Here is a 27,395-nt window from a genome sequence, read left to right on the forward strand (position 1 = left end):
AACACAAACCCGTTGAAATATCGCACACAACACATCAATATCTGCACATGGCCAAAGCTAGCCCCGTGAAGTGCTGCGACCACATGGGACGCCGGCGAGGCCAGCTGGTGCACGCCGTCGCTGCTGTTGCCGGGGAATGGCAGGATACGTTTTACGATTGGAGCTCTCTTTTCTTTATTGTTGCTGTTGTTGCTGTACGCTCAATCTGTCGCCCGACGGCGCCATTGTTGTTGTGCTTGTGCTGCCATTGTGTTAAATGATGTGTACAATCGCCGTAAGGCATTCGTGGCAGGTTCGCGGCCGTCTCTATGGGTGTGCAAGTGGAGCTAACATCTTGCAGCGATGCGACGCGCCACTATGGCGGCCATAGTTTTATGATAAATGTCTAATAAAATTCCAACTGTCTCACCCAACCCCCACCAAGGGCTGTGAGTGTGTGTGTATGTGTGAGAGCATGTGTGTAGCTTAGTCAATCGCGCGGTGCTTCCGACCTTGGGCGGTCCTTGGTAGTACACGTACACATTGCCGTGGCAACGCGTGCAATGAAAGCGAGTATGTGGTTCAGCACATTCTGCAAAACATTCCCACCAACAATGCGGCAGGGGAAGAAGCAGTGCGATTTTATGCTTCCGCTCGCGCCCCAAGCCAGGCAGCTCGGGCCGGGCCGGCGGCCGTCGTTTGCAGGAATGATCTGCTTGCAAGAAGTTCTTGTACTCGGGACCCGGGGACAACCGCCTTACTGTAAGCAATTTATTTTTCACTCCAAAATTCCTTTTGAAGATGACAAAACAGTCCGCCCCAGAAACGGGGCGTGACACGGGGTATGGCATGCTTATGACATGAGCACACAGCCTGCGCGCCGTTATGCAATGCGGGGCGGGACACCGAACGAGGCCGACATTGTGCACAGGTACTGAGGAATGACCAGCCACAGGCTTGCAGCATCTTCTGAAAGGGCAGGTGTTTTAAGCAGTGTGTTAAGACTTTGTTCGGAATCCTTGGACTTTGCCGTGTCCTGCACTCGAGCGAAGTCCCTTTCAGCTGCTAAGCCAATGATGAGGCAGCCCAACAATGAAACGGATGCTAACGGTTGCAAGCCAGAACCTTCCCGGAGGAATCCCGGAAATGTCGGCTCTATAAAGTGTGCCCGTTCCTCAAACATTTGCTCGGAGTAAAGCCCGTGGGTGGTACAGCCGAGCTTCAATGCATGACGTTTATAATGGCCTTACCTTCCTGTACCGGTTTGGCCACCGGTTTGCACACCGTTGGCCTTTACCACATTTTTCAACATCATCTTCATCTTTCGGTTTACGGTGGACTGTTTTGAAAAATTGTTTTCCAATGAACATCGCTACACTTCGGAAGGTCCGAAGCGAACCGGACCTCACCCCGGGATAGGTGGTCAACGCTTGATAAGATCCTCACCACAAACGTGACATTATTGTGCCCGGGCGGGTGCGGGTGTCCGTAATCATCAGGGAGGCTCTATAAATTGAGACGGTTATCGTACGTGTCCGAACGGTCGTTGGCAAAACCCCCCGCACACTCTCCTACCCCCCCCACTTGGTGCGCAATCGAAATTGGAGCATAAATTTAAACGCTTCTCGATCGAGAGCGTCAGAAACAATTGATGCCCGTTCCACTTCGGTGCGTAAATCGTTCGCACCAAATTCGACATGGACAATCATCGGACACCGACGATCGCCATCGTCACAATATTGCCATCGTATGCCGTCATGTTTTCGATGTCATTTTTTTTTGTATTGTTTTTGAGTTTTCGGTGTGTCGGGGGGTGTGTAGCGTACTGTGTGCAATTTTTGCATGTGACTGGTATTTTGTACACTCAACGCAAGCAGAAGAATAAAAAAAAACGCTCTCGAATTTTCACAAAACATGTGCACCATATTCTCGAGCCAATGCCAACCGACAGGATGAACATCTTTTCGTGTTCGTGTATGTGTTTGTGTATATGGGTGTGTGTGTGTGTTATTTGACAGATCCGATAGATAGGCAAAAGGCAACGCCGTACCAGCCGAGCTTACGGCACGACAGAGGCACCAGAATGACACCACCGTTCCCCCAGGGGGTGAGTAGGGGACGCAATCCCGACGGTGTGCTTCCGGCCAAGTGATATGGCCCGGTCCTCTTTAGCTGACAGCGCCGGCTCTGGGAAGGGAGCATATTTGAACGCTTCCACGCATCCAGCGTGTGTGATGGCTTCGTGGAGGAGACTGATCCATTTAAGGCTTGTCTGATTCGCCCACTTCACCGGTGGGTGTTTTGCTCGGACGTCCCTTGGCCGGGGCCTTCACTTTGATGGACGTGTGGGTTTTTGGTCTGGAGTGTGTGTGTATGTGTGTGAGTATTGCGTGCAACCATGACCTGTACATACACACACACATACATGCACGACAACTCACTCCAGCTGTGCCCGGGTGAACTTCCAAATCCAATTGGATCCCCACATGCCCACGTGCCCGTTGGGCGCAGGGAGCAGCAAAAGGGAATACACCTATTTCCCTGCATGCCTTCCTTCGCCGTCCTGGCTCGCAGCGAAAAAGTGTTGTGGTGCGAATGTAGCTGTAGGTTTTGCAAACCTCCCCCCCACCCCTCTCAACCTTCCGAGAGCATTTCCCCTGTCGTGGGGTGGTGGGTTGCGCCTTGCTTGCGGTATCGTAAAATAATAAATTGATTGTTAATGCATCGTCAAGCTTGATAGGATTTTGACGCCTGGACGCGTCGGATGGATGACAGAAATGTGTGCCCGTGGAAGCGCATGAAGCACCGTGTGCGTATGTGTGTATGTGTGAAGGATGCCAGGAACGAACGAGAGTGACCAGAAGACCGGTGAGAGTCAGAGTTCAGTCAGAGTGTGCCTGTGTACTCGAGAATCATGTAGTGCTCAACCATCGAGGCAAAGCTGGAAAAGGATGGACGAGAAATACCGCGGACTAGAGGTGCGGTGGTAACGAAAATAAATTCTACCACCAGACTTTTCCAATCGTCCTTCGTACACAGTGTGTGTGTGTCCCATACACCGCCCAAGTACACCGCGTTCGGCAACTGCTGGTGTTTGATTTATGGCCAGTGCTTCATTGATCGCTGTCACAGCGCGTCGAATATGATTTATACGTGTTGGGAGTGTATTATACCTTGCAGAAATTTATTCATTCCGGTCACATTCATACCGGACTGTTTCTTTTTTTTGTGTGTGTGTCTTGGTGTATTCAAAACAGAAGACAAGCGGCTCCTTGACCAGGAAATAAAACTCATGTTTACACAGCATTAAAGCGTTTGATCGAATGTTTGATGCACGCGCGCATCTACGCACCTTGTGCGCCGGGCCGAGCCCGATTCTTTCCACCGTTTTGGGTTAGTGTTGTGGCTATTGTGGTGCAATTTCACGCACAACACTCCACCCACAAATTGCCAAAGCTCATAAAAATTCGCCCAACCGAACGAACGAATGTAACGCGCGCATAAATGTAATATTGTCGCGGCATACCAACCCCGTTGTACACCGCCCGAGAAGGCGTGTACGTGATGCTTGGTAACAACAACGCAGGCAGGAATTGGTATGCAGCAGCAGCCGCAAACAGTAGCAGTACCAAAATGGGGTGGCCGATGAAGGGAATACGGTAGAGCCGCTGGAAGCAATTTAGCGAACGTCTTAGGAAAGAAAAACACAACACTTTCCAGCTTTTCGCAAGTTGCAGATCAATTTCACGGTGTTCGCATTGCCATTAGTATGCAGCAGCTTGGCGGCGCTATAACTCCCTGCCAGCCAGCCAGCCAGCCAGCCAACCATCCCAGCCAACCGTTCACACGTCATGGAAAACAAATAATCATCAACCATCGCCAAGCGGGTGGACGGACAGGAGGAGCACGGTGTCGTTCTGGTTGAACGGTAGAGCCGCGCCCACGCGCACGCTCCCGACCATCATCATTAGCAGCCGGTAATTATGAGCATAGCAATGCATAGCCGAAACCCGAACCGAACCGGCCGCAGTCATCCATAAAAGTGGCACTCTTTCGAATGTGCCGAATCGTTAAAATTAGCCCGAAGGCTGGTTTTGGGGCGAACGGACTGAATAATACATGTACCGGATCGCGCACGCCCATGTGGATGTGAGTATGGTGTTGCTGTTTTTTTAATGTTCTCTTCGTCGAAGAAAGGCAGAAGAATAGCATTATATTGGAAAAGTTTTACACAGTTATTTTAAGCGGTGCTGCGTGTGTGTGTGTGACATCAGCACCACCCGCGGAGAGGCATTTGTTCTTGGCGTCGAATTATTTGAGGTAAAATTTCGTATTCCATCGAAGGATAAAGCATACTTTCAATGCGAGCCGCCGGGGAGAGCGACCACGAATGGAGTCGAGTTTTTTTTATTTCACACCGATTTCACCTGCCACCATTCGCTGGAACGTGAAATTGGTTTTGCGTGAGGAGCGGCGAGCTTTAAATTATGGCAACATTTCTCAAACGCTACTACTTGTTCTTGGGAATGGGTTTAGGCGATCTGGGATGTGCCGGGTAGAACAAAGTGCAGTCAAATGTATTTTGGGGCAGGTGTTTCTAATCGATGTCGGCGCCTGCTCCTGCCGGTCCGGATTGCCAAAAGGCAATTTTTTATTGCAGCCCATTGCGAAAAGGGGGAGCGTGGAAACAGATCGCTGAAATCGACAACGCGTAATCGATTTCCATTGCTGCTCAAAAAAGTGTACGTTTGGGAGCAGGTGACAGATCCGTTTTCGCTGGGGCAAGCTTCACACCGTCGTGGCAGTTTATGGCTGCCGAGGGAAAGGAAGTGGATTGGATTTACGTTTTTTATATGCACCTTGGGATAATTGATTCACGTGTCGGTACATATACATAACATACTTGTAAGAGAGGGAGAGGTCGTAGGGAAAAATCGCTTAATCGAGAAAGTTTCATCATTGTACATTGTCAAACAGTCGACACGCTACATAAAACACGGACAAACACTAAGCACTGTCTCAAGTAATTTCGATCTCAAATCTATCGTACAATCACTCTTCGGTTGTTGTTGTTGTTGTCCTCCTTACCGGTGCATTAAATCAAAACACTCCTATCCAGCCCTTTTACCTGGCCGCTGCTTCTGTACCATTCCTCGTCCCAAAAACCTGATTCAATTCGCTCAATCTTTGTTGGAATAAATTGCATTATGTTCTTCGTATCTCCCAAACTCAACATGAGTGCATGCGACAGAACGGAACGAATTGCTTTTGCCGCTGCTTTCTCTGCAACTACTGCTACTGGAGCAAAACAAATTGCAAATGCAAATATTGAATCCATCCGGGCTGCACGGGACAAGATGGAGAGATGGTTCCATCAGCGTCGCCAGTGTGTTTGCAAAAGGTGGACAGCTTGTTTGTAGCAGCAGAGAGCTTATGCTGCTCTGCATCAAAGCGATGAATCTAGGTTTACTTTTTTTTTATTGTTGTATAGCTTTGCATTATCTCGGTGCTTATGGTGCTTGCCTTCGAAAAGCTAATCCTCGTACACAATGAGGTCAGGCATGAATATTTTATTTATGGAAAGGTAAACATTCGTAAATAAAAAAAAAGGAAACAACGAAGAATGGGCAAACAAATTCATCGACTGCATAAACATCATTCATTTCCCACTGCTGCTGCTGATGATGCGGCTGCTGCAGCTTTTGCTGCCGAGCGGCCAATGCATCTGGTACACGTTTACCGTTGGGTTTCGGTGTGTTCGTTCGTTTCCGGCTGCAACGCTGTCAGAAACTTTCCGATCGGGCGGTACAAGCCGGGAAGCGTTGAGGTAGCATAAATTTTGCATCAATAACTTGTTTACCAATTGTGAGAGCATTCTTTTAACGTTCATCTCAATACCTGGATGCCACTGCAGGGTTGAGCTTTCGTTTGCATTGGAAGCCCGTTTGGAACTTTCGTTTGAATTGGATGAACAGACCGAATTTTATGTCCGTTCACTGGTCGAATCAACAGACAAGCAAGCAAGCAAGCAAAAAAGGAAGCTAAGAGAGTTTCTAGCACCGATAATAACTTTTGATAGGCACTTGATGGAAATTGAACTGAAGCGCTTGAGATAAATGATGGGCACCAGTTTTGAGAAGAGAATATGAAATTGTGAACTTTGAAGAAAAAAAAGTATTTGATTTCTTGACAGTTTCAGTCGAGTAACTGGAAAACGTTACGTTATCATCATCATTATCATCATCATCATATAAAACAAAACCTATTATATTTCGGAGCTAAATCGAAGGTTTTTTTTAAGTTAATGCAAGAGCAAAAACGGTACCAGTAAAGATTTGCAGAGTTTGACGCTTGTTTTGCAGAGATCTTTGAAACGTATGTTGGTGATAGATGGCATCGTGACCAAAGAACAACAACTCTTTTACATGCAAAAAGATCTCTCGAGCAGCATTACATCAGGCATGACCATTTGAGCTGAAATTGCCAATACATATTAAATGTTTTTGATGAAAGTGAATAGATACGAAAAGTTTCTTAAAAATAAAAATGCTTAGCATGGAAAAGACTTCAGAAGAGATCCTTTCACACATTGGACGATTTCTTCATAAATCGCCCCACAGCTCAGCATCAGCAGGCAAATAAGCTGTTCAATTCATTTTGTATGCTTTGTGACATTTCCATTAGTGGGAAATCTATCCTTCATCGATCATAAAACACAATTTCCGAAACACAGCCCAACGCAGCAGACTGAAAATTCTGAAAACAATTGAAATAATGTTTTCAGAATTCAGCGAAGCAATACCTGCTTTTACCCGAATCGAACCACTATCATGCAAAACCAGATAGCAGCATGGACGGAAGGTTTCGTGTGGAAATCAGCACACATACAAATACCGCTTCGCTGATGCTTTATTTACACTGTTTTCAGAATCGTGAGACAGCTGGACAGTGTACGACGTTGGAAAAATGGTGAAAACACAGAAACTAAACCATCAATTCATTGATTCGCCGATGCCGCTGAGCAAAGCGGATTAAATCGTCGCTCGGCGGGGCAATACCATGCTTGCAATAATGTGAAACACGGTAAAGACCAGCAGCCGTATAACGGGTAATACAAACACGTTTCTGAATAGTACCGACATGAATGTAGACTACTGTTAACTTACATTGCACGTGTAGTATCTTTTGACGGTATCAAACACTTTTAAAATAAAGCTTCCAACAATCAACAGCCCTACATCGAGCTGGGCGCTGGAGAGTTGTGCTGCGAGAATCATCGCATGCATCCTCTTAGTAGTGCATTTGATTTATTCTCCTGCTGCACATTGAAACAAACAACAACTTGTTTGTGAGCATGTGTGTGTGTGAGTTTTTTTCGAGAAAAATGGAGCATCATCATCATCGTTGCAGTGTTTCGCAGTGAAGCCATTTGCTCTATCGTATCGGCGCATTTGAAAACATTGCTGCATCGATTTAGTGGAACCTTCAGTTGCAGCAGCTAGCAAGCATTGGACAGCACGCGAGTGTTGTTGTGTTGAAAATGCACCCACAAACACACGACTGCAAGTGGATGGAAGTGTTTTGAAATGTAGTGGTTTGTAGATTTTTTTGTAAGGCGTTCGATTTCCACCGGATCTGTTTGTTCGCAACAGCATTCGTAGTAACGAGTAGCGGCAGGTAAATGAATTATCTTTTAGCCAGGGAAAAAGAGTGAAATCATTCGTCGGGCAGTTTGCCAATTGATCGAAAAATGATGTTGAAATGTTTAGAGTAGCATTCCGTCCTTCCCTTGTTCGAACGGTGCTCAATGTACAAACGCACAAAGCGGCAGTCCTTCGGCACAAAGAAATTCGCCGAACTCATTCAAAATATTCACTCAATCGAAGCAATTTCTTCGTATCAGTCATTTCCAACTCGATTAGTTTGTTTAATTCGATTTCGATGAGCAGAAAGCATTCGTGAAGAGGATAGCCATGTTGGGTGGTGGGATCCGATATCCGTACGCAAACTTCTGACCATTTCATGGTTCAAACATTCTCCTATTCATTGAACCGTTTGAATAGAGCGATGCGCAAGAGAGCTGCGTCTTGTTGTGGTGTGTTTTTTTTTGTTATGTTTATTATGCTGAATTTCTTTTTACGTCATATCGTATCACAGCAAAACAGCCAACAGCGTTGTCCTTTTCATTGGCCCCGATTGGCCATTCCTCATTGACACTGAAAACCTGTGAAGCTCAAAACTGATAAGGCAAGTCACATTCTTCGGTCGAAAAATGATTGCTTCCATCACTTTTCTGTTTTCTTCGTTCACAACATCCCACAGCAACGTTTACGTCATTTTTGCCGTTCCCGTGTGATACACAAGCAACGGGATTGGGAACGCCCGCTGCTTTGTTATTTGGGACGCTTAACGCTCGCACTGCCAACTGGCGTGTTTATGGGCGTTGGGAGCAAAAGAAAAAAAAAACCTAAAATCCTTCATTGAGACGTACACATACAGCTCAAGCTCTATTGAGACTTCTCACGGCTGGCGATGTAATCAGCGAGCGCATTTAGCTGACTGTCAGGGCATTTTTCGCTCTCGACAGCAGCCCTTCCTGTACAAGGGTGAAGATCTCCCTTTTGAAGCAACCGCCACTGGTGCAGCAACCCCCGGACGCAATGGACGGTTGATGGACCAATTTGTGGTCAATTTAATCTTCTTTTCTACCTCGTCGCCCATTGGTGAGAAGCCGGTCGAATGGAGACAGCGTGATGGTGGTAGCGCACACTGACCATCAACGAGGCAGTGGACGATATTTTTCATCGTTTTATTTTTTTTATCGCCCTAGTCACAAGCACCTAGTCTTGCGTTACTGCAAGACAGCGCCTTCTTACGGCTAATATTGATACTGCTCAGCGAATAAAAAAGATCTGGTAGACAGAGAACACATTCCTGATGCGAGCAGTACAACCACTCTATTCACATACGAGAGGGGTCTTTTTTATGTTTCCACAGCACTCAATGGCGACTTACCTGTGAACTCAGCATCGCCGAGTGCATTGAACAGCTTTACCTCACAAACAAACAGCAATGCAACGGGTTTAGCCTTTTGTGCGAGAATCAATACAGCGAGAAAAGATCGCTTTAAGAGCGCCCGGTACTCTGCCGGTCTGAAGAGTGGATAAAGAAGGGCGCGTTCTGTTTCGCACAACCCAGCAGCCCAACCCGGATCGATCGGCCGCCGACCGACGGGGTCGTACACAAAGCGCAGCCGGCGAGAGCGCAAAAGGAACGTGGCGGGTTGTGTAATCGTAAGTAATCGAGTTTGTCATTGAACGAATTGAATTGAATCTCTTATAAACCAATTCAACAAATAAGCGGTTCGTTCGCCTCTGCTGTGGCAACGCAACGGAGATGGAGACGCCGTGCAGATGGAGACGCCTGGTGCTTCTGGCCGCCGCTGGGTTGTGCTTCCCCGCCAGAAGCTAAATTTGATATCGCTGCTAATATAATGCTTGCAACAATAGCATGGGCAACCATCAAGCAATAATTATTCTACACCATGCTTAATCCCCCGACACACACACACACATCAAAGCGTGTGATTAAAGCGAGCCAACAATGCAATCCCGATGGCTTCACTGCTACGACACGATGACACTGAGCAAAACAAAGCCCTCTGTGTAAAGCTAATAGGCCGTATTGTGCCTTGAATTGGTGGCCTAATCCTTTAACAATCGAGCTCTTTCATGTTGTAGTTTTTTGTTCCACTCTCAATCCATCTCTTTCACGCACTGTGACACACACACTCACGCCGCAAAGCCTGGAAGGATCCATCAACCAAAGCGTGAGGCGCTCACCGAGGCCGACGTTCTCGGCGGCATCCAAGGATTTAATTGTTTCCAGTAGAGAAAATTAACTTCCATCCAGATCGGTAGCGCACGAGGGTATTGAGGGTGGAGGTCATGGGTAAGGGAAGGAGCCATCAAGACAGAGCCAACCAAACGCTGGAGGGCACGCGGTAGCACCATCATAGCGCGAAACCGTGCCCGGTACGGGTACCGCCAAAGTAAAGCATCATGGAGCGCGATGGAAATAAAGCATATAAACCCGCGCTTATGTAAAGAAACAGAGGGCACATAAACTTAAAAGGCGGGAAAAGTGAGAGACTTTACGGCAAGATTGCGTGAGGAGAAAAGAAAGGGAAGAGAAAGATAGAGCGCAAAGGAAGCCAGCAACCCACTGGAAATATGCACTTATGTGTAATTATCGTTACAAATTATTAATTCAATTTTCCACTTCATCACAACGACCACCAATCCCCTCGGAACGACTCATGGGGAACATTGCGTTTGCTTTGGATGGCCGCAGCCCGTGGCCACCCAACAAGGGCGCACACAACTTATCACGCCTTGCAGCGAAAGCGCCATCGTTCAGCACACAGTCGCGGGACAGAGAGGGAACGATTCTGCGGACAAAATTATATTTCATTTTCACCGATGCATGGCGAACGTGAATAAGATAATTAACTTTCACTCCCAGAGCGCGCGCGCACACACACAGTTCCCCGAGAAGCACACAAGCTGAGAATGAGTGAATTGGCTGGAAAATAAAAAGCTAAATACACTGCTGCAGGTGATTCGCTCTAAGCTGTGTGCTGTGTGTTTAATTCGCTCCCTTTATATCCATCGCATCCTTAATGGGTGATGCGTTTTGCGCCAACCACAGGTCCGAAGGGTGTTGGCAAATATTTTACCACCCTGCAGCCCGCAAGTAAAAGATCGTTTAATCGGAAGCGGGCGAACGCGCATAAGTGGGTGTAATTGAATTTTTACACCCAAACACTCAAGATCTTGCAATGGAGCGTTTGTTTTTTTTGTGCGTGTGTGCGGTCGCTAGTCGTAGCTTTGTTTCTTGCCGTTCAGTTTCGTAATTGTGCTCGTTTCGATTGGTCCCCGATACATCCGGGAGCAACCAAAACGGTTCTATACACCATTCCCCTGTACCCTATACCTTCTTCTTCTTCTTTTGGCTCAACAACCGTTGTCGGTCAAGGCCTGCCTGTACCACTTGTGGGCTTGGCTTTCGGTGACTAATTGATTCCCCCCATAGCAGGATAGTCAGCCCTACGTATGGCGGCACGGTCTATTTGGGGATTGAACCCATGACGGGCATGTTGTTAAGTCGTACGAGTTGACGACTGTACTACGAGACCGGCAGTACCCTATACCAATATGCACAAAACGGCAAATGGGTTCGCAGCAATCAGCAAACTTCACGTCCGCAGCAGCCGGACGAACGAACCGGGACGATCCGGCAAGCGTACGGAATCGAATTCCGGATCATAATGTTCGACCATAAATACAATAAAAATTAATAGGCAATAGGATGGCTTTGGCGAACACGTGCGCAGTGCGCCACTCACACACACACACACATACAAACGCACGTGTCGAATGTTTAGTGTATTTGTGTGGCAGTGCACATCTTCGTTTGGTTTGTGGTGAACGTTCTCTGGGTGGCTGCCGAGCGGCCGCAGGTGAAGCAAACGGTTACGATGGCCACCCGTCTAAAGGCTCACGTATGCTACTGCCCCCATAGGTTCCCCCTATTAACAGCGCACCGCGTGTACTGTGCCGGGCATTTCTCTCTCGAGGTTTCTCTGAAGCCGTGAGGCAATCTTCCCTCAATGGCTCACTATTTTCTGAAGAGCTCGAAGCACAATACAATCCGGCAGTGGAGGCGCTATTCCTGAGGACAAGGATGACGCATCGGAGAGTAAGGAAAAGAGCGGCTATGTAGACGGAACATGTCATTTTCCTATGCGTGTTTCTTCCAGCGATAAAAGATAAAGCTCAACCTCCGAGCCGGTTAGGGGCGACGGTGGTGAAAAGTTTCGCCGGTTGGGTAAGATGCTGGAAAGTTCTAATTTGATTTTGCGCCGAGTCTCCGAGACACAGCTGGACACCCTTCCGGTGTGCAGTTCGAGTTGGTACGGTCGATTCCATATCTTAATCGAACGAGTTGGTATGCGCGCCCGGCCGAACCGTTTCGGTAGCAAACGCACGTCCGATGAAGACATCTTCGAATGGCAGCCTAAAGCACACAATACGACCCTATAAATGGAAGGACCCGCCGGAGAAGCGTGTGTCGCCCGGTGTCGCCCGGTACGCATTAATCGAAAAGCTCACAACACACACACACACACACACACATTTGGAAGTGTCCGGTTTTGACTTTAATTGATGATTTTCCATTATGGCTGGTAATCCTCACCTCGCTTCGTACAGGCTCGGTAGGTGGTTGCCATATGTTTCGTCTAACCCAGCTTACTGGGTTTATGGTAAGTGTGTGTGAGTGGGTATGCGTGTGCGGCAAAAATGCTTTTACGTCCCGTGGTTCCTGATCGTGATTTGATTATTGAAATCTTCGCCATCCGCACGAGCGGAAGGGAAAAGCTATTTTAGTTTAACCCCGCCGCAAGCGATGGCTCAAAGGATCATCGGCATGGGTTGCGACGAGCAATTAACTAAAATGTTCGCACGCAACCCACGAGGACATCAATGGTAGGCTCGCACAAGTGTACAATCACACACACACATACATACAACACTGTTTCGATATCTCTCTCCTAGTGGTCACCGGGCTATTCGCAGAACCACAATCGGAGTGTGAGCTTCTAATGGATTAACAAGTGCTGCTGGGACGTTCCTAGAATCGTCTCGCCTGAAACCCCCGTGGCGTGCAGGGAAAGGGGGTCAATGGAGGATGGATAGCGCCCAAGCCCCGAACCGGAATATGGAACATGATAATGCAATCGATGCGCTTCCCGGGTTCCGCTTGGGGACATACGGTAATGTGGTCAAGGAGAGAGACAGGGGAACACCGTCGCCTCCGGAACAAATGGCCAGTTCGGCGAAACTTCCATTATCGTAAAATAAGGTTAATCTTGACGGATTTCAAAATTTCCATCCTGTGGCTTTTGTGGCCGTGTTCGCCCTAATCGCTATCGATGGCTATCGTTGTTAAAGGGGAGGTAGAGATTTCCAAACAAAAGGCTACTTAGGCAGATCAAGTTGGCGTGCGCCCGGCTCGGTGTCGGCCGTTGTCATTGCGCTAGCTTGTTGTTTGTGCCAAAACGGGAACGATCAGCTCCAGCCAAACGGCATGTGGTGGTTTGCTGAAATTAATTTCGCTCTGATGGAAACCCATACTGCAAGTGGCCATTAGTTTGGCTTGTTATTCTCGACGCTGCTGTATCCTTTATTCTGGATGATTGTATCCTCTGTTGCTTTTTTCAAACCATACTGATGAACCTAGGCGATGAACCAGCCACGCCACGGAAGGGGCGTACACACGGCTACTCGCGGATTCAGAACAGTGGGCGATAAATCTAGCGCCCAACCGCGGACACACTCACACACTCAGCCGGAGTTGATTCGCTTGCAATAAAAAGCGTTCTCGCTGTGCGTCTTGAGTGCTTGCAGGCGCACGAGGCGTTCCCGTTTCTTTTAAGCGAGCGAGCACCCCTGCCCGACCAAAGCCGCAATCCAAAAGTCATCATAAATTGTTTCAATTCACCGGAATTTATGGAGATTTCTTATGCTCGTAGACGTTGCCGGGTGTGGATCGTCCTTCTCCATCGCCACCAGCAGCACCGCGCGATGCTGGTCTAAACGCCAAGGCGAAGCTTTTCATGAAGATTTACTTCCAGCTGCGGTTCACCATGCGGTGGCGGTAGTAGCCGAGAGTTGGGTGTTTGGACCGGCGCAACGACCCACCGAACGTAAAGATAACACCAGACGCGGACCCACTTGTTTGCCCGGCCGGCCAGACCACAATCCGGGAAAGGCTGGCAGGCCTTTTGAATGCTTGAATGGAAACCGGACCGGAGGAGGATTTTTCCGCTTTTCGTTGCGCACGGTGCGGACCAGAGCGCGGAGGGAAATGAGATCCCATAAATCACCGCGTTCGAACCATTTTTCATACCTGGTGCCACACGGTGGAAGCGTTTGCAAGCCCGCCCGCTCTAAATCTGTTTCTGAAAGCTAAATTAGCATGTTTTGGGAAGCTTAAATGTAGAAGAATCTCCCTCGTTTGGGTGTGAACTCGGCCGGAAAACGGCACGGCGCAGCAGGTAGGAAAATGGCAAGTCAATTAGACCGAGCTTCAGCACAAAACAGCGCCGGCACAGGGAACGCCCTTACGCGAAGGGAACGAGCTGCACCGCTGCCGACCGCGAATGCTGTGTCCAATACCGTCCGATTGAATCTTCCCAATATCGGAGTTCTTCCTGCGGCGAAGATTGATGGGACAAAATAAAGAAATAGCTAACCGTTCACCGATGGCTCTACATCGTTACCCTTCGTCCGTCGTTTCATCGTTTCGGTATCGACGTATCGCGAAGGGGAGGCGGGAATTGACAAAACGAGAATCGTTTCACTCGCTGCCGGTAGGCTTTGCTTTCGCCCGAGAAGTCAACAGAGTGAGTGGCGTGCCTCTCTCTCTCTCAAAGTCCTCGCCTTGACCTCAGGTGGCGCCGGAAGCGAAACGCAATATCAATGATTGATGATCCAAATCATAGCAGAGAGAGCTTGGTGGTGAATAACAGCCGGCCGGCAACCGGCCAGGTGGTGGTTTACTTTTCGCAATCGCAATGGCTTCGCGCGAAGATTTGCTCCGTTGCCGCCATTGTTGTAAGCTAAATGAAGCCTGTGAAATGTTATAAATCAGTTTGATACGCTCTATTTGTCAGCGGTGGTAGTCGCGAAATGGTATCCAGGCAGGGCGGGAAGTGCCACGGAACCTGTAGAAGACAGTTGCCTCGCACTGGTACACCCAAACCGTGCACACCTTTTGGGCCGTGGCGGGTCTGATAAAATATTAAATCATTTGTTTCGTTCGCCTCGGAGATGGTACAGCATCCCGGCCAAAATCCGGTGCGACGGGTGGTGTGCGTGTACCGACCGTTGCCGTTGTGTGTTGTGGATGTAATGATAATCTTTCCTAATGAGTTTTATTATTTGCGCTGATAGCGCAAACACTGCGTGTGGTGGGAGATTCCGCGACAGCTTCGGAGCGTTAATGTTAAGCCGGGCGGGAAATATTGTCATTTATTTGCAGCGTAATCATTTTATCACTTGCGAAAGCTGCATCCACCGTGCTATTAATCGCATTTCATCGTACAGATTAATGCTTTACATTCTGTTGCATGTTCTTGAGGTTGGGAAAGTTTCCTCCCTTGAAGTACGTCAGAACATTGGATTGAGATAGGCAATTAGAGAACTCTGCTCGGTCCGTTGTTAGCAACTTTCAGCAGCTTCCAGCAACATGGGAGGAAATTAGAAAACTTGCCAAGATTAGGGTAGCACAATTCTCTTCTTATCTTGCCTGTTCTTGCAACTTTGATCTTGCAATGTAGCGAAATGGACTACATGAAAAAAAATACACCCTCCTCTGTTCTTAGTAAAGTTTTCAGATTCTGGCCACGGTGAGAGACGGTGAGTGCAGTACAAGTTTTTTTTTGGTCCAAGCTACGATCAAGTTTCGTTTGATTTTTAAAGCAATCGTTGTGAAGCATAGTGCAAAAATCGTCTTCACTTATTAGCACCAAAACTGTTTACATGGAGCTAGACCAAACATCATAGCAAAACATACGCTCCACTTGGAAGGCCAACAAGTTGGAGAATTTGGTTGCTGGAAAAAATAGAAGAAAAACCCCACACGAACCTCAACGCGTGGAAAGTGTCAAATATTATTTGAATTTCTACGCCACAATTTCGACACCAGGGACACCCGGTCAGTGGCCAACTAGCACGGCTGCCACCTCAACATGCCGAATTCTATCTCGGCCCGTCGCACAGTTACGGTACTCTTGAAGTCTCTCGCATCACATCCCCCCGCCCTGATGCTGCATGGCGAAAAGCGTAGCTCTCGGTCAAGCTCGGCCGGAAAACGAGATGAGTAATTCAAAAGTTAAATAGATGACGCATAGTAACGTACCGTGTCGGGCCGCTTCGCTTTCGTTCAAACGATCGCATCGCCCGCCGGAAAGTTTTAATTTGATGCCAAACTTCGTCCTTATTTTTCGTAGCTGTTGGGCTGCAAATATCAAACATGAAAACTTTTGCCAGCCTCCCTGTAACGATTCGGACGGCATTATGGGGCGTATACGTAATTGGAGAGACGCATGAAGAGAAAAAAAGGAGGAATGAAACCCTCCAACCCAAAAGCATACACACAGGGATGTAAATGAAAAATGCTCAACTCGTGATGGTTGAAGGGCCGACGGACTTTTCCATACCAGTGCCGATCGAGCTCGAGTGATTGGAGTTCGATTTTCCGTTCGGTCAGCGCATAAATTGGTCTACGGCGAGACCAGCCGTTGGTCAAGTTCTATCGTCCAGTCCAGCAGCAGCCAAAAAAAAAAACAAGCGATCGAAAGGGAGAGGGAGGTAGAGAGAGAGAGAGAGAGAGCCCGCGGACGAGAGAGAGCCAAAGCCCCTGGAAAATGCATTTGACAGCAACTGCCTGCTGGTGGCTTTTTCACTTGGCCTCTCGGTTAACTTGTGGGTCTCCCATTTCCCGGCACACATACACGGCAAAGGACTCAATTGACCGCTCTTGAGCGCTTTGATGAAGTTAGTCCTACATTTAATTTTGCTCGGATCATCATCCTGTACTCCCTCTGCTGCGGCCCACCCTCGCCCCAGTGCGGCAAATCCGGTTCGATGTGAGGTGTTATGGGAGGAGGTCATAAAGTTTTCACGTTTCCATGAAGTCACCTGGCCGTTGGTTTGGCATGCATGGAATGATGCCTCCGGACGATCCGAAAAGCTTCTCGCCAATGGAAAGAGCTGCCATGTGCGGTACGGTGTGAGGTTCGGCATCCTTTGGCACGGCCAGGCGCTGGTACGACGCAAGCTGGCAGTTGAGTAATCTTGTTTGCTCATTACATTCTCGACACGAGACCGCACACAAGCGCATACACAGTTCATCATTATTCTTACCGGAACGCAGTCGAATGCTGGAGCTGTATTTTTGGGGGTGAGTTCGGAAAATACCTGCAAGAGTGGTGGCAGCGACACGAGAACGAGCGGTGGCAGCAAAATGGGACTTACACCTTTTTGGCCCCAAAACGTACCGTAGCCACCGTTGGAGCGATTATCTGCATACGAGAAATACACATGTACACATACACAGACATGTAAGAAAACTTTCATTGCCCTCGACTGACTGGTAGACGTGCGGTAGGTTCACAACCCTTGCACTACCCGTTCCTAGGCAAGCAAACTCAGGGTCAACTGGAAGGGCGTTTATGTAGGGATAATTTTGACGGATCATGCCATTGGAAGCCGAGGGATATAGTGAGATTCTTTTGCACAGCGTACGGGACACGTACCTCCGGTGTTGTGTTCACGATTCCGAACACGTCGTCCCAGGGTGGGGCAAATCTTTCGACCGGTAATGCCGAAAAAGTATTTGATCCGACCGAGCGATGGTAATGAGTTGTGCTCTGCTGGCAGGATCCGTCCCTTGGGGAGGAAGAATCTTTTCTACTTACTACCCTGAAGTGACGTAGCATCGAAAATTGATTGGTTAGTTGAGAAGCAAACGGATGGGAAGGGTAAGTTTCCAGAAGATTTCAAATAATCTTTTTCTTCTGTGATGATCGAAGTTCCTCTGCTATTTATGTGCCTCCTTCAGCTATCTCTCTCTTCATTAAACTAATGTACGTTTTTTGCTGCCAAATACACATCAGCATATGCACTGCCAAAGCTCCACACTGTACTTTTTGCATTTTTCAATTGTCTTCCCGGTAGAAAAGGCATATTTATGCTCCATTCAGAGTTAATCAGCCTTAAAAGCCGTGCAGCAAGAAAGCTAAAAATAAAAAATGCCCGAAAGGAGCATCTTTTCCGGCTCGGGGGGAAACCCGATGCGGAGCAGTTGAACATGGGTTCAATTAGGTAAATGAAAAATCACTCATGAGATTTGGCTCGATTGCAAAGGCGAATAAGTGTGCTCAGCAACAGGTGTGCGACGGTGTGAGCAGTATAAGCAGCTGTTGTCTTATTTAGCAGTGATCAGTCGGAGGAATCTGTGCTGAGCTAGTGAAATCGTGCCTACGCTTTCCGCTGAATCAATGGGATGGTTTTCCCGGCGGATGAAAATCAACGCAAGCTTGTGCACAGCTGACCGCTTTCGAATGGAGTTCATCGGCGAACTGAAGTGGGCGCAATGGCAGGTTTTGCGATACATGCTGGGACGATAAGATTGATGTGGGTTCCCGGTGCGCTTATTGCCCGAGATTATGCACGAGACCTGAAGTTGATTGAGGTTCAAGGTTGGCCGCGGTTCATTGCAACGCATTCGAACAGGCTTGAATGCTTTGCTATAGTTCCTGCTTTGGTACAAAACACATGACATTCGAAAAAGTAATCTCAAATATCAGATTCTTTTACGTCACAGGAAGTTTGCAACTGTTTTGAATTAAATATATGCAGCCATTGGTTAGGACATCAACAGTGATCTAGCCTATTCCATTCATGGTCTGGAGGGACATTTGATTTAAGACGTATAGGTACTATTATATCTAAAACACATTGGTGATGTTTTACTACGTTTGGCTACGTTTTGAAAAGTAAACACTTAAGTCCAAACGGCATAAAAGAAGCCGTCCCAGAACTCATTGAAATGCACAAACCAAAACTTCTTTCTGGCAATTGATTCCAAAAAACACATTTAAGAACTTTAGTTTTTAAAGCTAAAGAAGACAAAAGAGTGTCGTGCATGCTCTGATTTACATTTTAATACGTTTAATCTTATTTCCTTAACTAAAAAAAAGAACTTGCACAGAAACTCTGACATGAAAGGACAGATCTCGTGGTGTTTTCCGGTAAACTTTAAAATGTTGGACACCACAATCTTGGTGCTAAAATTGAGAGCCAAAAGCATTAATAGCTACGATAGGAGCGAAAAAACCAACCGTAGCGTGCAGTAAGAAACGGCAAAAATGTTTCAAAGTTAGATTTTTTGTCCTCCTGTGTCCACACATGAAACTAGAATATCATGGAAGTGCATCACACACAAACGTGTGGATGCAGCACAAGAGTGCTACCATGCACAGCTGTCCCAGCACACACGGCCATTCATTCACTTGCATCTTGGAGAAATGGCTGCCGGGTCGGCTTACCGATCGCCAGCTGGTGAACTGGTTTCAGGTGCCTCTGGCCCGACCGAATCCCTGCAGCACCGCCGGCGTCACAGCAGCAGCAGCGTGTGTGATATGAATGATATATTAATACGGCTAGCCGTATGCTGATACTATCCAAAACACCACCGTACCACTGCACAACTGCCAGAGAGAGAGCTTCATCTTGTGGTGGTGGTGGTGGTGGTGGTCGATGAAGAATTCGGTCTACACCCAGAGAGTCAACGCATTGTGAATTCGAAGGTGCCATCTGGTGGGTGCTTTTCACCGGCACCCAGGCAAAGGTGTCACACTGTGGGGTTGAAAATTGCACAACCCAATATTCGTTCGGCGTTCATATTCTGCATTCAGCTTCATCACTTCACTGCTATCGGGAGACCAGGTTGCGAAAGGTTTCATCTTTCCGGCAGCATGGTCCGCTCCGTTCGCGCCCGGAATACGAAATATTGTCTTCCACGGAACGGAACGGAACTGAACGGGACGTGTGTGGCTGTATGTGTATGTGTGCTGTGCATTTTCCGGAAACACTATCTGAAATGTTGAATGCGAGTCAGTGCTGCAACTCAGTGTTGCCCCGTGTCATGACACACCCCAGGTGAAGCACATCCATTTTTCATAACCATGCTCCTTTTGGTCGAGCTGTCGCGGGCGCGCATGGTACGGTCGGAGGCTTTGGAAGGATTGTTCGAACCGGCCTGTCGTCCCAACAGTGTCGAGACGTTCGGTGCGGTCACTCGGCTTGGCATGGGAAAACAATTTGCGCCATTTATAGGACTGTTATATCATCTTCACGATTCTGCACTATCTTCATCCGAACGTGGAGGCCTGTCGTGGTGCCTTGGCGGCTGCCGTACTGTCTAACGCGATGTGGGAAGAATTGTTTTTGAACGTTTCACCTGTCAGGTGACTTCAACAAATCAACCCGACTCACAGAACGACATTCACTCGCAGATGGCAGCGGGCAGATCTTTCGTTTCCCGGTGTTTTTCGGTGATACCTAACACCGTGCACCGTCGCTCAGGGTGACGGAACCGAGCAAGCCGAGTGGAAGATAGCATTTTTATGGGGTCATTAATATGAAAATTTTAAAATTTATGACTTTTCATTACTTTTATGGCCAGCAAGCAATTCCACGGAGGCTTCCAACAACCAATGGGAGCGAACTGAAGAGCTGAAGAGGAGCGATGGCTGGGAGCATACCGGGGACCACTGTCATGCAAAAAACCTGACAGTTACGTGTTTCTTTTTCCTTGCGGAACGCAGAGGCTCATCTTACGTCTAAGCCACAGCTGATTCTTCGTCGTAAGTCGAGCCCGCTGCCACTTTGATGGCGAAAGATTACGACCCTCATTTTCATGGCTACGGCGACACAGCTAACGCTAGGCTGTCCCGCTGGAACACTTTATCGCGAGTGTCGTTTTGTGCACGATGATGGGCTGCCTTTTTTGTATCCAGTGACCTGAACAAAGAAGACGGCAAAAGTCAAGCCAACGGGTGCAGTAAGACAAAACGACACTGCCTATCAGCATCGGAGCACGTCCTTAATCTTTCAGGAAGGCGCGACACCGCGAATGCCTCGGCGATCTGACGGTCAGTATCATTAATCATGCCCAGCACCCGGGCGGGGCAAGTTAATTAGCATGACAAAGGATTTATGCCCTCTCAAAAACGAATTCGACGTGAGAATGGTGGGTGGTGCGGGATAAAAAGTGAAGGAGAGAGAAAAAAATTTAAAACTCAATCAACTCGTCAGTAAAAGAAGCACAGGGGTTAACAGGATCCCTCGCTCCGGCTGATGATAAGGATTATGCATCGCAAATTGAAACAACCCGTTTTGGGTGGCGCTTGACCGACGGAGACGGTGATTTTATCTATGGATCTTAAATTGTTTTAAATTTTGCTTTGATTTGTTAATCAGTTCATTTCAATTCGCTCATTTAATGTGATACAAATTGAAAAAGATAATTATGACAAGGCGTTCTACAAATTCACAAGAAGCGAGCAGCTGTCGAAAGGTAAGGATTCGAAGAATTGCAGAGGAAAAGGAACATTATGATGAACAAACAATTTAGCCTAAATCGTTGCTCATACAAAGCTCTTGCAAAGCTCTTAAGAAGGTAAAATAATGTAACAACAGCTCAAAACAACTAAACCATATCTTTTACCTAGAAAAACAAATCAAAGAGCCAATCTTAGACTCTGGACAATCCATCCACTGGTTCTAGGATTTGAGTAAGTGGCAATTATGAACATCAGAAGGATTAACTCAAGCAAAGCTTTTTTGGTAAAACAAAATGGAAGAAAAACGAGTATCTTTCGCAGAGATGACTAAACTAGAAAAACACCAGCATTTATATTTTGCCGCAGTCACTATGTAGTGGCTCATTAGGAATTTGTCTCGGTTGTTGATTATTAGAATTTTATCATGATTAGATATTCTATCGTTTGCGGCTTATTGGTTTTGTCTGCTGTAGGAACCCAGACAACAGGTAATGCTGCTACAAACAAAATAAAACCTGTTACCCTCCCCATTCCCCAGTCCATTGGCGTGATTAATTTGCAGTCCCGAAACTCATCGATAGCATCGAGTTTCGTTGGGAAATTATTCTTCCCAATACGCCGCTCGGGCGACAATTTCGGTAATGAGCCTGCCTAACGAGCCTCGTCAGCTAAACCCTACCGGCAGGATAAGGGCCCACCGTCGTTAAAGGACCACCTAGTAAGTAAGAGAGAGAGAGAGTAAGAGATGTCAAAAGCCCGGGCACCGCACCGACATGGTCAAAACCGCGGCTCACACAATCACTGGCAATCAAACGGCCTAACCGTGCTGATTAAATGGGCAGCCAGTGCGGCGGCATCAAGGATGTGCGGCAGGTGTTGTTGTTTTCGATGTCAATTCGACAAATACGCGAGAGCACCGACTGGAGCCGCGTACTGTAAGTAGAGCCGATTGGTAAATGAGATGTTGAGTTTCCAATCACGTACGCGCCCGTCGAGCGTCGAGCTGGAGGTCCTTTTCGTCCTTTTCGATTGCTGCCTTTGCTTATATACACCTTGGGGCGCAGTTTTCGCTTCCAGAAACAGTGCCCACAGTATTGATGGTTCGAACAGTGATGGGTTGAGTGAAAGGGGAAAAGGAAAGGTATGAATGAAGGAGTTTATACAGCGCATGGCAGCATGCGTTACGGGCAACTTATGCCATTAAATTAAATTATCTTTCTCATCAGGACGAATATTGATTTCATCCTGCACGCCTTTCCATCCCCGCGATAATGTACGAGGGAAGTGACTTTTTTTTTCAATCACTATCCGATGCGCCCTGACCGGGTCAAGTGGGACCATAACACGTCACGCTGTTACTATAGCGTGATTGATTGAGCGCCGAATAAAATTAACTCCCTTTTAATTGATTAATGCGATTTACGGGTGGGGCATGCTGTGGCAACCAACAAAAAACCCTTCGCATTGACCGGGGTGTTGAACCGATGAATAATGCTGAAAGCACTGCCCAATGCATTCATCTACTGAGCAACACACTCGCGCAAACACACTTACATATAATACAACATATCTGAAATCTTCTCCACAGCTGCTTTGCGAGTGTTAGTGGATTGAGTTATGTGTGTAGCAATAATACAAGTATGGAATGTTTGAAAGGGAAAAAACCCCAATGACGGGAATACTCACTGCAGGACATCTCATCGGACCCATCGGCACAGTCCCGGTTCTGGTCGCACATCCAGCCCAGCGGGATGCAGTTGCCGGTTCCACTGCGACACGTAAATTCCTCCGACGAGCACACTTTGCTCTCTGTTGCGGTTGCGGTTTTTGTTCAGCACAGCACGTCCAGCGGGTCGACGGATCGAGTTCGGTTTTGTTTGCATGCAGTCAATCCGTCGACGGAGCCGGTTCAGTTTCAGTCGGAGGGTTTCGGAGATTGCGAGCATCGTAAAGGTGGCGGCATCCAGGATGTTCGGGTCCGTTACGGTTCGGAAGATATGGTTTGTGTGTATGATGAAAAATGAAACACCCAATTAGTATTTTATTTCATGATACCCCATTGATGTAATTATGCGAATGTGTCGTGTTTGGAAAAAAATGGGAAGCGTTGGGTAAGAAAAATGAAATCATCAGTAACCCAGATAGGTAGGGAATTAAAATATAGGAAAAAATGTGCAAGAAATCATGGAATGAAAAATTCACTACAGCGCGTTGATGGAAGCTAGCTTATATGGTAATTAAATACAGGAGGTCAATTTATTTAATGAGCAGTCGATGCCATTAAAAACAGAGCGATAACGCAATCAAGCAACCAGAAATCCAACTAAAACCAACGGGTAAAAACGGTAGATACGTGGAGTAATTGTTAAAACACTATTTACATTTGTACATTACAAGTAATAAGCTAACCTTCCATGCAGTTATATTTAAAGATTTTTGGTTATAAAGCACACACATTACATGTTATTGGCATATTTCTACACACTTTTTATTTGTAAAAATGGATTTGTAGGACTACCTACTTAATTAGTGGTTTGCTTTGTTTTGCTACGTTTAGATATTATGATATGATGCCAGTTTAAAATTGTAAGCAGAATTTGAAATGAAATGAACACATCAAACTTCGATCGTATCATCGTATAATACATTGAAGTATGAGAGGGTAAATTGAGCGAGTTGTACAGAACGTAAACCAGCCCCAGGTAAGCTTCCTGGGGCCATTGTTGGTGGTATTTTCTAGGCAAGGAAAAGTTAAGCTATTCAAGCGTAGACATTTAATGTTGATATGGATCGCAACGGTGTAGATTGCAGCGCCGATTCGAAGAGTTCACTCACAGGCAAGTGGGTACAAACACAAGTGGAACGGACAACAAATTTATCCGGTTTATCTTGACCATCTAACTGCTATGTTCAAGATGCCGACTTAATCGTATGGCTAATGCTTAACTATAAAGCATGTATATTGATACATATGAAAGTCCTAGCGATTCCTCCATATTTGAAATTTACCTAAGAAACATTCAATTACCAAAACTTTCTTTGTCAACACTTTGATAATCTCAAAATATTAGGTATACGGCTGTTCAATCTGTTTTGGCTATGCACGAAAGCAAACAAAACTTGAAAAACAGATGGCCTAGATCTAAGTTCTCGCATATGCTTTATGATATCTAATGCGGTGTTGTATGATTCGAGTTAAAACAACTTCGATCTTTCGCAATGAACTCCAAGAAAAGATGCATATAAAGGGAAACAAACAAGCCCATCTAAGCCATCTGCTGTTAGTCATTTGTAAAATTCACTTCTCGGCATGTCATTGAGCCTGGCCGAAAATATTTTTGACGTTCCTTGGTTCATATCAAACGGTTGCATCGTTCCTAACCCGCCCGGAGATTGAATCGCAACATAGTGCCGAAATAAAGGATAAAACCCGAAACAATCTGTTCCGCCATTAAACCAACCAAACAAACACACACATACACACAAACAAAAGACATAGATTCTTACCACTCCACTCTTTTCTCGGTCAGTCGCCTGTGGCGCGATTGTTGGCTGAAACTTTAATTACAAACCATAAAAATGTCGAGCCATCAACAAATGCCACCCCGTAAAGTAGCGCCAGAGTAAAATGGACCCCGCCCAACAGCAAATGGGCGGTGGAATGGATAAAAAAAGAAGACTAAGAAAAAAAATACTCGCGACCCATTACTGCGGACCGTCTGTTACCGTCGCCATTGCCGATGACCGGACGGCGCACATGCTGGCAACCCGCGCCAAGTCCCTTTGTTCAACGGACGAATTAACCTAACAGAACTTTTAAACAGTGCGCTTCTTTGCTACGGTTGGGCACCGTTCTTTGAGCGACCGTTAAGAACAAAACAACGGACGGACGGCGTTGGTGAGTACTCGGTTGAGAAAACCCGGAAGAAATTCTATCATCGCTGATCCCTTTTCACCAGTGGATGCCTGGTGTGCTGGCTCGCTCTGCATTGATTGTGCAGGCACTCGTTTACGCAAAACCGTGTCCATTCGAAACGGAAAGGATCACGTCATTCAGATGACCCTGTTTTACAACTAGCTGCGGGCATTTTTTACAAGTCTCGTTAGGTGGAGGACAAGACGAAGAGACAGCGGACGTTGTTGATACGCTGCCCGGAGTTTCCTGGCGTACCATTATCGCAGTGCAATCTCCTTCCTGTGAAACAACAGTAAGGATGGACACTGTTTGAAGCTGTTGGCAGTTTTTACGACTTTACAGTATGACTCTTTTTTACTTTCTTCTGGCCAATGGAGCTGGTATACAAAACCCATGGTTCACAAGATAATACTTGTTCGCTAAGGTTAAAGCTTTGCTATTCATTTGCCTTTTAGTGACCAAAAGTGTTTCATTTAGATACCTAACCTTTGTTTTTTTTTGCCGTGTTCGGTATTCTCTGCACCCTAGGTTAAACTCCGGGCTTATGCCAACAAATCACGTCTCAACCGTAACGTTGAAGCTTGCGGAAGTAAGCGATGCAGTGAATGGTTTGAAGCAGTGAGCAAATATTGCAACCATAATAAGGATGCATACAGTCATTAAAAGTTGCTGTTCCTGCAACATCCGCCCGTTCTGGCAGGAAATGGTGGCAAAAGCCAGGTCACACTTTGGGAGCCTCTAGGACAAAGTTTGAGAAAACGAAAAAAAAAAAACAAGTGAAGGAAGTAAAACAAACTTCCCATTCTGGGATGAAAAAAAGATACCACTACAGTGCGACGACACCAGCAACACCAGCGGAATGGTCGCATGTAAGCTAGGGTTGAGTTAATGTCCTGCTGAGTACATCCGGTGTTAATTCCGTTACGGAAATGGTAGAAAGGTGTGAACATTCCGGATGGATTATCTCCGGAGAGGGTCACCGGAACCGCTCAAGACAAGATGAGATGCTCGACGCCCGGAATCGGGTAAACGAAAAGACCCGGAGGTGAGGCCGCTGTGAATTTGGAAGATTGGTGGTGCTCTGGGCATAATGTACCACAGGCAGACCCTCCTCTTCTCCCTTCCCACCAAAACTCAACTGACTAAATTAGGCAACATAGTTTCGGGGGTGTACCGGTAGACAGGAATAGATAGTTGAAGGGTGCGGTAAAGGTCATCCGGTAAATTGGTGATCCCTATATATATCTATATATACCACACCCAACCAAGGGGCGTCGGGGTAATACATTCTCCGGGGCGGCTTAACCATTTTCCGGAATAAGGGAAAGTAACGATTTTCGCCAAAGGTGGTCAAATTTCAACCAGCCTATGAGGGGCAGAAAAGCGCTACAGCAACGAGAGCGGTACGGGCTATCGGTGCGGGAAATCGTTCCGGATACTCAGGTAGAACGGCGTGCGAGTTTGCGGGAAACGAACGAGAAGGCTCGAAGATTTATTTCCTCGAAGATATACGGGCACCTTCCCGGGAAGTTTCCAAATCTTTCGTTCCGCAACGGGTCGGTTCCGATTTTCTCGGTGTTGTCGAAATTTTGAGGACGGTTCGATCGTGATTTAAGCTAAGCCGGCTCGACTTGGGGGATTGAGTTTATGTACTGCCGGGTTGAAGATTCGCAGGAGGGACAGCGGGTGAGACACAGAGATGGCAGAGGCGGCAGAAACGGAGGTAGTGTGTACGAAGGCGTCTGACAGTTTGGGACGGATATTGATCTCCATCAATTTGTTGCCGGAAAGCGGGTGCGATTACGTGCGTATGTATGTGGGTTTCTTCGATTATGTGCCATAAGTGGGAAGTAACGGAGGTCATGTGTAGTGTACAGCAGGTCGAGCGCCTCCTGGGATGTGTAGGCTTAGCTAGGATGTGCTCCATTACCGCCCCGGCGGTGATGCTTGTCGTGCGGGTCCCGATGGCTGGCAGCGCGTTGTTTGGTCGACGACGATACAAACCAACATCGAAACGATTTGTAGGTTTTTGTTGTTACGTTTGAGGTAATGCCGGGCTACGTCACGATTAACTTACCACAGTTCTGCTCGTCCGAACCGTCGGGACAGTCTGCCTCCCGATCACAGAGCCACGTTTTGGGGATGCAGCGGTCCGCCGTCTTGCAGAGCACCTCGTTTGCCGGACAGGTTTTGACAACTATACATACAGCGACAGGCACAACACGATCGCAAAACCATAAACCGCAAGCATTACACAAGCATTTAAGCACGAATTCCAAAGCCAACATAAAGACGGTGGGTTAA

At 47.1% G+C, this 27,395-nt stretch overlaps 1 protein-coding gene across 14 annotated transcripts in view; it reads right to left on the reverse strand.

Moving 5' to 3' along the window:
- Nucleotides 1-27,395, reverse strand: part of LOC120907814 (low-density lipoprotein receptor-like) — a 157,439-nt gene that overhangs the window by 34,493 nt on the left and 95,551 nt on the right. For 13 of the 14 annotated variants that reach the window (XR_005740862.1, XM_040319115.1, XM_040319105.1 and 10 more), the window contains one exon: nt 22,862-22,984. Coding sequence is in view for 13 of the 14 variants with exons in the window: in XM_040319115.1 (XP_040175049.1) it covers nt 22,862-22,984 (123 nt within the window). In the remaining variant the exon portion in view is untranslated. Of the gene's footprint in view, nt 1-22,861; nt 22,985-27,168; nt 27,289-27,395 lie in introns of all 14 variants that reach the window. The other variant, XM_040319114.1, reaches the window with a different exon arrangement.

This window comes from Anopheles arabiensis, chromosome 2 (assembly GCF_016920715.1).
Source record: "Anopheles arabiensis isolate DONGOLA chromosome 2, AaraD3, whole genome shotgun sequence".
In the NCBI taxonomy this organism is placed as follows: Eukaryota; Metazoa; Arthropoda; class Insecta; order Diptera; family Culicidae; genus Anopheles; species Anopheles arabiensis.